Source organism: Phascolarctos cinereus, unplaced genomic scaffold (assembly GCF_003287225.1).
Source record: "Phascolarctos cinereus isolate Bilbo 61053 unplaced genomic scaffold, phaCin_HiC Scaffold_4;HRSCAF=312, whole genome shotgun sequence".
Taxonomy (NCBI): Eukaryota; Metazoa; Chordata; class Mammalia; order Diprotodontia; family Phascolarctidae; genus Phascolarctos; species Phascolarctos cinereus.
This window is the reverse complement of record NW_027555847.1, coordinates 341886681-341898987: the sequence shown is the minus strand read 5'-3', so window position 1 is coordinate 341898987 and position 12307 is coordinate 341886681. Positions and strand designations below refer to the sequence as shown.

The following is a 12307-nucleotide window of genomic DNA, read 5'->3' as shown; positions in this document are numbered from 1 at the left end:
GAGCAGTTTTTCAGTAGCCCATTGTCCACACTAAACTTGTATTACCCCAAACAACTCATTAAATAATAGTCTACAAATAGTCTACATAGCCAACCAAGGCCTCAAAAGAGCTGGATATTTAAGTGGGACACTGGAGTCCTCTAAATCTTTGTCTGAATTGGGGTGCCATTGTGGCAATGCTAAAGATGGCTTCCCAGCTTTTTATTTTAATGGATAGGAAGTGTCCCACCTCCAAGATGTTTGAGATGCTCTCTTCTTTTAAGGGTTCCAGGTGATTGGTATTATCTGCTATCTCTGCTTTCAGATTTATGCTTGAAATATAGTAATTGATTGAGTGGAATGAGACACTATTGTAATGTTTCCCAGTTTACTCAAGGTTAGCTGCTAAGGGGAAAATGGAGGAATTTATCCATGATTTCAGGTGCCATGGGACTATTTGGGTCCAGATGGATATTGTTATTTACTGGAGGGAAAAGAGGAGACCATCTCTGCTAATTTTAGGATAAAAGCAAAAAAAGGAAGAAACAATGAACAGTTGTAGGATACTAGCCAACTAACATAGGCATGAATCTTCCCCGGGAGTTCTGCCACTCAGAGTGCCTGCCCAGTGCCAATCAAATGAACTTGGGTTATTTTCTCAAATGAGGATCAAAGGCTTTATGGAGGAGCTTGTAGCTTTTTTTTTTCTCTTCTGAATCTGCATACGAATGCTTACTCAATTTTTTTAAGGGAGGGAGAATAACCTTCTAAAACATAAACATCCTATCAAGATGGGAAGGACTTAATTACTTCTGTAGCCAAGAACAGTTAGGTGTTGCAGTATATAGACCCTAGCTGTGGGGAAGTCACATAGTTATTTTTGCCTTAGTTTCCTCATCTGTAAAATGAGCTGGAGAAGGAGATAGCAAAACCACTTCAGTATCTTTGCCAAGAAAACCCCATTTGGGGTCATGAAGAGTCAGACAAACTGAAAGAACTGAACAAAAGCTATATATGTGTTTGTGTGTGTGTGTGTTCTTGTATATACAAATACATATGTACACATATGTATGTGTGTATCATATATACACATATACATGTGTGTATCACATGTGTGTATGTATGTATATGTATATGTATATATATATACACACATATGCAGATTCATATACATATACATGTATAATGTTTTCCAGGGTTTCCTGGATTGGGAGATATGAGTGAAGTGAACAAAAAATACTCTGAGGGGTACCTGGGCCTTCATGTCATGAGAGAGTCTTTGACAAAAGGATTATACTAGAACCACTTAAAGGAATTAGAGATGTTTAGTCTAGAAAAGAGAGGAATGGAGGGGTCGGGGTGGATACAATAGCTATCCTCAAGTATTTGACTAACTGGAGAGTGGGAAAAGGATTAGACTTGTAGAATCCTTCCCACTCTCCACTGCTGGATTTTTATCCAGGTCTTACCTACTAACCATGGGTGTTCTCTGTCCCTCCAAGACTCCCCCCCCCATAATATTTCATTTAGTGATCTCACCATCTCCCATGGATTCAGTTATCATCTCCATCAAATGATTCTCAGATTTATTTATCCAGCTCCTTACCTCTCTCCAGACCTCCAGTCTTATTTCTCCTACTGCTTATTATATATCTCAAATTTGATGTCCAGAGATATCTTAAACTCAACATGTCCAAAACTGAAGTGAGTAACTTTTCCCCAAAATCTTCCTCTGTCCTTAATTCCTTATTACTGTTAAGGGTACCACTATCCTCCCAGTAACTCAGGGAAGATGGCATCAGTTTCCAAGTCTTGCTTCTGACCTTTGTAACATCATTTGTATACATATATACCACTTTATCTCCTCTGGCAACCACCCTGATATAGGCCTTCATCACCCCACACCTGGACTATTGCAGTATTCTTCTGGGTGGTGCCCCTGCCTCAAGCCTCTGCCCACTCCAGTCCATCCTCCATTCAGCTGTCGAATCGAACTTCCTAAAGCATAAATCTGACCATCTTACTTCTCTCCCACCTTCAGTAAACTTCAATGGTTGCCTATTATATACAGAATTAAATATAAAATCCTTATAAGCTGATCCCTTCTTAACTTTCTAGTTTCTTATACCTTCCTCATATCCACATTATCTTCAAACCATTGACACTAGCCTCCTTGCTGTTTCTTGAATGAGATACTTCATCTGCTAACTCCATGCATTTTCACCAACCATTTACCAAGCCTAGAATTCTCTCCTTCATCTCTACCTCCTGTTTTCTCTGGTTTCCTTCAGGTCCCAACTAAAATCCCATCTTCTGCAAGAAAACTTACTTGATCTCTCTTAAGATTAGTTTCCTCCCTCTGTTGATTATCTCCAATTTGCCCTGCATATATTTTATTTGTGTGCTACTTATATGTTGTTTGCATGCTGTCTATCCCATTAATCTGTGAGCTCCTTGTGAGCAGAAACTGTTTTTGCTTGTTAGTTGGTTGGGTTTTTTTGCCTTTCTTTATATCCCCAGCACTTGGCACCATGCCTGATACACAGTAGAAGCTTAATAAATGCTTATCACTTGATTTGTGTGTTTTGCCAGAATGAGAAATAATGGGTAGAAACTGAAAAGAAGTAGCTTTAACTCAATATAAGTAGCAAATTTCTAATAGTTAGCATACTACAAAAGTGGAAAGGGCTGATTCATTAGGTAGTAAGTTCCATTTCACTGAAAATCTTCAGATAGAGCCTGAATGACCACTCTGGTCATTAATAGATAAGAAATTCCTATTCAAGTACAAGTTAAATTAAATGACCTCTAAGTCTGAGATGCTATGATGTTATTATTGACTGGCTTGGCTGAAACAATATATTTAAATAGGAGAAAAGTGGAGGATAAAGTTAAAAAGATTATAGTGGGCCTTGAATGCCGGGCTGAAGAGCATAAAATAATGATTATTAGACAGAGCTGGAATGTGATATCATGTAATATTATTTTTGCTGGAGTTTACTTCTAAAATTCCAGAAGGTGGAAAAGGATCTGAAAAGCTGTGGATAGAGTTTGTTTTCATACATCTGAAAACTGTCATCCCAAGCTAAATGAAATATATTTTTAAAAATTATTTCCCTTACAGAAAAAATCAAATCAAATAATCCAGCTTTAAATCTCTGATTCTATGATCCTGTGTGACCCACAGGAAGGAAACCCCTGGGTGTAGTGGTGTTCCCTTGCCTATAAAACCCACTACTGGAAAGACAAAGACTTCTGGCACCATTATAATGAACCACTGTATGGGAAGGCAGGGGCCAAACTCAAGGAGGGACCAACCAGACCAAACTGGAAATAAGTAGGTCAAAGCTTCCATGTGTATTAGCTGTAGGATAAGGCTCTGGAGCCATTGTTCTTCCAACCTAGGAGTGAAAAACAAGCAAGAAAAAAAGGAGAGAGAAAGAGAGAGAGAAACAGGGAGAGAAGAAGAAAGACAAAAAGAAAGGAAGAAAGGAAGGAGGGAGGGAAAGAAGAAAGGAAAACAGAAAGGAAGAGAGGGAAAGAGAGAAAGAAAGGGAGATAGAGAAAGAAAAGAAGCAAGGAAGAGAGAGAAAAAGGGAAAAAGGAGAGGGAGAAAGAAAAGAGGGAAGAAAGAGAGAAAGGAAGGAAAAGAGAAAGGGAGAAAGACAGGAAGGAAGGAAGGAAGGAAGGAAGGAAGGAAGGAAGGAAGGAAGGAAGGAAGGAAGGAAAGGAAGAAGGAAGGAAGGAAGGAAGGAAGGAAGGAAATCTCTGTTCATCTATCTGTAAGTCAACAATTTTCCTTTATTAACTGTAGAGTCAAGATTCCCAGGTGATTCTTTTCTCAGTATTCATATAAAGGCAAGAGTGTGCTGGTAAATGTTTAACAACCAGCTTGGGGGAAGGGAGATGTTCTCATAGCACACTTTCAAGTTTCATCTGCATTATTAACATTTTTTTAAAGTCTAGACAATCAACAAAACAATAAATCAAGCCCTGATTTATAGTAGTTGCCAATTTCCAAGGTGCAAATGCTCACACTGAAAATTTAATAACCAGCTTGAGTTCACCCCTGCATAAAAGTGAATCTTGAGCTGGAAATAACCTTTGTTACACAAATGTTGTACATGCAGGTAAACACACACACACACACACACACACACACACACACACACACACACACACACACACACACACACACACACACCCCTGTCTAATCCATGGCTCAAGTCCCCAGCTGGAGATCTGGTTTATCTCATCTAGCCAGAGCTCCAAGTAATCGAAGCACTTTTGAGCACCCATCAGAGGCAACAAATGTTTTGGACCGACAGTAATGCAGAACTACCTTAGGCTCATTTATTTGATTCTGCAGCAACATATCTTGTGCCTTTTATCTTCTAAACCAATCTCATTTATGCTTATTTCATTTCCCCTCAATGGGGAAAGAAAACAGACCAAGTAAAGGGTCTAGTGTCCATTTGACCACTATACAGAAATCATAAAAGTGATGTAGACACAAAGCTTGAAAATTAAATCCCTCTGTATTGCCCTCAGAAATCATCCATAAAATATTTAATAAAATTAATCATGTCATTGATTCAATGCAAAACTTTCCCTAGCTTCCATCCTTTAAAACTCTAACTCAGTAGACTAGGAGACAGCATGATATCACGGCTAAAGTGTTGGAAACTCAAATGCTTCTTAGCCGTGTGACCACAAGTAAGTCACTAAACGTCTCTGAGCCTCAATTTCCTCATCTGCAAAACAAGAGTGATTTTTGCAGTCCTTATCTCATAGGTTTATTGTGAGAATCAAATATAATAAAGAATATAAAGCATTTTACAAACGTTAAAGTGCCATAAAAATGTCAGCAACTGTTTTTCTTTTTGGTTTTTTGTTTTGTTTTGTTTTGTTCTTTTTTAATGTCTTTCCTCTCTTTGGGAATCTCCAGACTTCTTTGACGCAATGGTTGTGAAAAATGAGTTTTAAGAACTACTTTGGGTCTGTACCCAAACCATCATTCACTGGATAAGCACCAAACAAGTTGGTGTCTTGAGTTCCGGAGTTTCTAACCCAAGTTTATTTCCTAAATTCTTGTTCCCCAATCTTCCACTGATGCCGTCCATGCTGTATAGTCTTAGAGGCGTCAGTTGGATTTCCTCGGGCTTCAGTTCCTTAAAGGGAGGCTGTGAGGACTCACCTAAAGAGTGTTTAAAGCACTTCGTATTTATAGTTTTATAGAAAGGCCCTTAGCATATTTCTTTAAAAAGGTTAACTACCTTGAGATTTAGAACAGATGCAGTTCCAGTATACAAACAGGGCAACGCATCTTAAAAAAAGCCCACACACATTCCTCTTCTAAGGAATTTGTTTTCCTTTCTTCCTTCCCTGTTGCCTTCCTCTTCCTTTACCCTTTCTCCTTTCCTCGAACTCACTTTTCCAACTCTTCTACTTTTCCTTTCTCCCTTTCCCTCTTTGTCTTCCTTCCTAAGGAAAAGCATATCTTGCGCACCCACCCACCTCCTTTTCTCTTTTAATAACCACTACAGAAACAAACTCATAAAAACAAAGAAAATCACTCTTTGGGGAATCAGTGGTCAGGGCAGGAAGCCTCCATCTAGGGGAGACAAGAGGGTATTTGCTTTACAATTCACCCCACATAGAGACAGTGACGAAAATGATTCGGGGGAAGGTGGCAAAATGATATTTACTTTGCCTACAGGAAGAGCGCGCCTGATCTCTTTGACAGCATCGACCTGAGGAAATGAGTCTCACCTCTAGGAGTGAGACTGTGAAAGAACGTACTTTCGAAGAGGGTCTCATTGTAATTGTCCTAAATAGAAGGAAAGGGTGTGAAGGCGGAGCTAACTAGTGAAACCGCGTCACCCAGAAGTTTCAACTTCTTGCTCTCACTAGCGTTCGTAAGACTCTGGGGAGGTGGCACGGGAAGGGTGATCGCCCATTCAATGGAATGCAGATGTCCCTTTAAGGTTTGCCTCTCTCTCAGTGGACTTTAGCCTAAACACGGACTGGAAGCTTGCTTTATTTGTACATGAGCACAGACTCTGGGAATCAGCCAGTTGCAATTTCAAAGACCGAGAAAGAAAAGGGAGGGGCGATGTGGCAATTCATCTTGGATGTGAAAAGTGTGGAGAGGACTTAGAGGCATTTGCCGAAAACACAGGAAATCACCCCTCGGCGGCTGCTGCCACTGCTGCTGCTGCTGCTGCCACTGCTGCTGCCTCCGCTGCTTGGAGAGCTGGCGGAGAAGCTCAAAGGCAGCGAGCGCTCCGGCCACAGTTCGCTCAGGGCAGACTGCAACGCGTCCCAACTGAGACTCGGAGCCCTAGGGAGCCTGCCCTGCCTCTCTTGCCCTTGCCAAGCTGGTCATGGCCCGCCAGCGCTGCATCAGCCCAGGTGTCGCTGTCGCATGCTGGTTGCTTACCGGTGAGAAATCCCATCTTTCTTTAAGCATCGTCTCCCACTTTGCTTAAGGGAAAAGTGAAGAATAAGGGTGTGAGGCTGAGTTTCAGGATAAATAGAGTTGTGGAGAAAAGAGGGAAAGGAAAAGCAATAAAAACGCTTTAGGTTTTGGAGCCAGTATGGGCAGGTTAGAGTGTAAAAGGAGTGTTTTGTGTTTGGTTTGACTAAGAATTTGTTCTGATTTTTCACTCTGGGGTTAGAGGATAAGGGAGGACTGTTCACAACTGTAAACAGTAGGTGAAAATAGGATTTTAAATTAAAGCCCTTTTGCGATGGAAAATAACTTAGTGTTTCTATGTTTGGAGTTTAGCGGGTGACTTTTGTTTGGGGGTGGAGGGGCAGTGCTAAGCTGGGGAAGGAAGGTGGGCAGCCACGCAATCTATGCCAAATTCAAATCTCTGTATTCACGTTGCTCATGAATCGAAATATTGTATGTTCTTGGCATCCTGATTTCAAAACTATCTCTGCTTCAGGGCTAGGGAAAGAGACATACACAACTTTTTTTCCCCCCCTGATCCTGAGGTGATGTTAGGTCATTCTGCTGTGGGGATGTCGTGAAAGGGGCAGAGGACACAAGAAAAGTTTGAAAGTGAGAAGGAATTGTAAACATTTAACTCTGTAAACTCCAAAAGGAACTGGGCAAATAAGCAATGTTATCTATAGTATTCACTTTTTCGTTTTGTTTTCCCTAACACTTTTCCAGCAAGTGATAGGTAGGAATCTACATGTGAAGTGCCAGGAATGTAGAAGAGTTGGGAGAGGGGGTGGCTCTCCTGGACTGTGATACTAGAGTTACTAAAGGCTTACATATAGTATTTTTTAGATGTATCACAAAAAATGTCTAACTTGCTAGTATGTAGTCTATTTTTAGATTTTTATTAAAGCTGCTATTCTGTGCACACATTTCTTTTTGACTGAAAAGAAAAGGGTCATTGCTAACTTTTGTAAAGAGACTATTTAAATGGATGAAATTATTAACAAGCAGAAAACTTGGTTCTTCATAAGATGGTTGAAAGGGGGAAGGAAAGGACTCTTGTGGAACTATTGTGGTGTGTGGGCCCTTCATCCTCACACTTAACAACTCACAGGCAGTTTCCAGTAATATAAACAGTGGTCACACAAGAACAGCATTGCAAGCCAGTGAGCTCTTTAATTTACCAGCTACTGTCATTACACACAGACACATATTTGGAAATACTTAGCTGGATTTGAGTTGCTCAAGACCAGGATAATCTTTACCACTGACAAAGTTGTTCCTTATCATTTTATAAAATGAATCACAGGGGCCAAAGACCACTTTACTATTACCTACATAATAGGTAAAGATGAAATTTAGAGGAACAGAATAAGTAGAAAGGTGGTATTTTCATAAAATGTCAAAGGCTTATAATATCTTCAATATCAATTAATTCTATTTTCCCTATACTTCAGTTACCACTTGGTTGTAAAGGAGTCATTTAGGAGAATACATTAACTCTTTCATGACCAATGAACCCAGAGACAGCAGAGATGGCAATCTGGATAGGAAGTTATCTTTCTTATGGTCTTTACAAATATACATCTGCACACATATATGTACATGTGCATATACATATATATATGCATATATTTGTATACATATGTGTGTGTATATATAATAGCTGAATTAAAATAAGAATGACAGATCATAGGAGCATAGATTTAGAGCTGGAAGATAACCCAAAAGCCGTCTGGTCCAACTCCCTCACTTTATAGATGAGGCAACCTTTTCTCCATCTTCAAACAAGTACCAAAAGGATAATGACATTCCTTATATCTAATTCTTTCCCTAAGAAGTTTCATGTGTTTCATTAAAGCTTTTAAAATTACTATAATTAATGCAATAATATTACACCTAATCCTATAATGAGCCAAGATAAGAAAAAGCTTGGTCATCAACAGGTCCCCTAAATGAAGACATAATTAATTTGAATCCCCAAAGATTTAGTTCATCTTATTCCTCATATGATTTCTCCATTTCCTTCATTTCTTATACCCAATCAGTCACTAAATTTCATCAATTTTTCCTCAGTTATATCTAATTCATCCCTTCCTCTCCACTGCAATGATTATTTCTCTAGCATAGACTCTTGTCAGTAAACATCTATATTGCTACAGTAACTTATTTCTGCCTCTAAATTCTATGCTTCTAATTTATCCTTTATGTTTTTTGTCAGATAAATCTTCCTAAAACATAACTTTCATCATAATAGGTCCTTACTCAAAAACCTGTAATAGCCCCCTATTGCCTATTGAATGGAGCTCAAATTCTTCATTATAACATTCCAGGCCCTCTGTGGTCTTATCTCACATTATTTATCCCACATTTCTCTCTCTAGTACATAGGAAGTTCATAGATTTTGGAGCTGGAAAGAATTTTAGAAACACCTTATGCCAAGCACAGTGGCTTGCCTTGGTCTGCCTCATATCACACAAGGTCATAAGCCCTCATGCCAATCATCTTTTACCCCCATCCACCCAAAAGCATCATCCTCTTTTCTTCCACCACATAGGTGCTTTTTATTCTATTCATCTCTTTCCTGCCTCTTCACCTCTCTACAAGTTGGCTGTCCTTCAGAGTCTAAAAGCTTTCTCCAGGATCTTCAGTTCCCATTCATCTCTTCTTTTTATGAACTATCATTGCAATTATTTTAATACTTGTAGTTTATTATACAGACTCGTAATTTGTTTGGTTTCTCAATGTGTAAGTCATATACCATCCCCAACAAGACTGCCAACTTATTGAGAGCAGGTGCTATGTTTTATATTTCCTTTGTACTGAGTTGTGTCAAACTCAAATAAAAATGAGTCCCCAGTGTGGCACATTTATTTAAAAAAAACACAAATTAACATTATTTATACTGTATTGTATTTTTATTTATTTTGTTATTCATTTCCAATTATATTTTAATCTGGTTTGGGCAGCCCTCTGAAGTCTTGAGGGCCATTTGCATCCCTGGGCCCTGAGCCTCCAAGACTCAAGGGATCGTCTGGCATAGGAAGAAAGGAGAATGATTAAATCTTTCTGGAGAGGTTTGTTTGCTGTTCTGGTACAGTGGAGAGAAGACTGAACTTTTGCTACTTACTACCTAAATGACCTAAATGACCTTGGAAAAGTCACCTACCTTCCTGGGCCTAGAATTCCTCATCTGTAAAATGAAGAGTTCCATTAAGCCCTGCACAGCAAACTTATTGTGACTCCCTTCAGAGAATCATAGATTTAGAGCTGGAAGAGACCCTGAAGGTCAGCAAGAAGATCTAGATCCATTATCTATGATCATATTATCTGAGTTTTGCAATTATTACAAGTTTTCTCAATAGCCTAATCTAGTGTTTATCATTTTGTTGCCCAGTAGTTCTTCCTTATGTTCTACACAGCTATTTTCCACTTTAACCCATTCTTCCCATGAAAACCTCTAGACATGAAGCATTATATTACCAAGTTAGTAATTTTACTTTACTTCAGTAATTTTGTGACCAGTGAAGAATTATTGGAATGACTGATTATATCTCTGCCTACTACTATCAAAATATAAAGGGGAGCATTTGGCTTTCAAAAATGCAAATATGGTTTTAGCATTAAGTCATTCTATATATAGCTCACAAATATGTCTTAGGCAAGGCTTTGAATAAGATCTTCTACACACAAGATTTCCTGTTCCAAATGAAGCTGGCAGGTAGTCAAGATACTTAATCAAAATGAGAGGAGCCAAAATGTTAGAGGGGCTGTTAACAATGGCAAAAACAAAACGTAAATGGTTTAATGTCTTATTCAAAAAGTGTTTATTAATGGAGTGATATTAACTGGGTAGGGTGGGAGGGGGCAGGTTTCTGTCCTGAGTCCTCTTCTATTCCAAAAATTTATCAGTAACTCTTGTGAAGGCAAAAATGGCAACCTTAGTAAATTTGTAGATGATACAGATATGAGAGAATTTTTCTAATATGTCTGTTTGAAACAACTGGAATTGAAAAAGATCATTGCAGACTGGAAAGAAGGGCTGAAAACAGACAAACAAAAACCATAAAATGTAATAGGAATAAATGTAAAGTTCAAAATGTTTAAAAAAAATGTTGTGTAGAGGTACTGGGATGAAGATTAATGGCTAGAAAGTAGGTTAAGCAAAAAAGATCTGGAGGTTTTAGTTGGCTACAAGCTTAACAGGAGTAGGCAGCATAATGTGGCTGCCCCTCCCCCCAGATTAATGCAAATCTGTTGTTGTTGTTGAGGTGGAGTCATTTCTGACTCTCTGTGACCCCATGTGGGGTTTTCTTGGCAGAGATACTGAAGAGGCTTGCCATTTCCTTCTCCAGCTCATTTTAAAGATGAAGAAACTGAGGCAAACAGTTAATTGATTTGCCCAGGGTCACAGAGCAAGTAAGTGTGTGAGGCTGGATTTGAATTTAGGTCCTCCTGATTCCAGGGCTGGTCCTCTCTATCTGCTTTGATGAAATACTCTGTACTGGTCAAATCACATTGAAGTACTGGGTTTAGTACTGGACACCACCTTCTAGGAGAGACATTGATAAACTAGAGCATGATTAGAGAAAGGCAATCAGGATGATCAAATGATCCCAAAATATGTGAGAATCAGTTGAATAAACAAACAAAAATATACAAATATATAGGTAAAAATATAGGTGTGTATATATATATATGTATATGTATATACATATGTGTGCATACATTCATGTATGTGTTGTATATGCATGCATATTTTATTCATTCATATATGCATATACATATATGTGTGTATACATATATACATACACATATACATATACATTCACATATATATATATATATATGAAAGGTTGTCTGGAAGAGGGATTGCATTTACTTGACTCAAAGGTGAAGAGAGAAGGAGGCAAATTTAAGTTTGACGTGAAGCATTCAAAAATGGAATGGGCTAGCTCTTGAAATAATGAATTCCCCATCACTGATAGTGTTCAAGGATAGCCTGAATGTCAACTTGTCTGAGATTTTATAGAAGGGTTATTCATTCAAGTTTGGCTAAATGGCCTCCAACTTCACTTCCTAAGATCCCATTCCTAAGATCTTCACTCTGAGATTCTATGATTCTATGAAATTTAATGCTTCAAATAATTTATCAGAAGAAACAATTAGAATCAAATTAGAATCAGATCAAGTGGTAGATTCACAAAACTTCCAGTTGCAGAGGCAAGAAGAATAACAGTGAGACAAATTAACTAACTTAATTTTGTTTCTTGCCTAACATTACAAATAGAGCTATTTCTGGTAGCTCACAAACTCTCATGAAAGATCATCATTGTCCATCTCTCTTGCCTCTTCTATGATGTCTTTCCAATTAGCCTAATCTTTAGCTCCTCCCTCCTCCCTTCTCCCACTCGTTTTTCTTTGCCATCAGTAATTCTGTTTTCAGGTTTACAACTTGTCAAATTGTAACATGATTTTATGAAATAAAGTCAAAGTCAAAACATGGCCAGGAAACTAATGTTGAAATCTTGTCAAAACCAAAAGGATATTATTTAGTTCCTCATGAAGAAATAGAATTTAATAATGTTTTAGAAATCAACACTGCAGTTCTAAAATTAGAATAGATTGTCTATTCATTATAATATGTGACTAGGAAAATTGTAGTCACTGTCAAAGAAAGTTCAATAGGGAATTAAGAAATGTCAATGAATTTAACTGGTTCATCACAGTTCTTGGGAAAAAATGGTACAGAGTTTCAGAGAAACTTAGGAGTTATTCATCTCTTATCAGAGTAATTTTGATGCTGATAATCTGGGATACAGAGATTGGAAAATTCTCTCTCTCTGGGAGATTCCCAGAGCAAGGCTTATCACG

At 38.3% G+C, this 12307-nt stretch overlaps 1 protein-coding gene across 2 annotated transcripts in view; it reads left to right on the top strand.

Moving 5' to 3' along the window:
* The first annotated feature begins 6270 nt into the window (after positions 1–6270).
* The window catches only part of ITGA1 (integrin subunit alpha 1), a 194379-nt gene continuing 188342 nt past the window's right edge, over positions 6271–12307 (top strand). For both annotated transcript variants that reach the window (XM_020996822.2, XM_020996814.2), the window contains exon 1: positions 6271–6423. In XM_020996822.2, the coding sequence (XP_020852481.1) occupies positions 6366–6423 (58 nt within the window). In that variant the 5' untranslated portion in view covers positions 6271–6365. The remainder of the gene's footprint in view (positions 6424–12307) is intronic.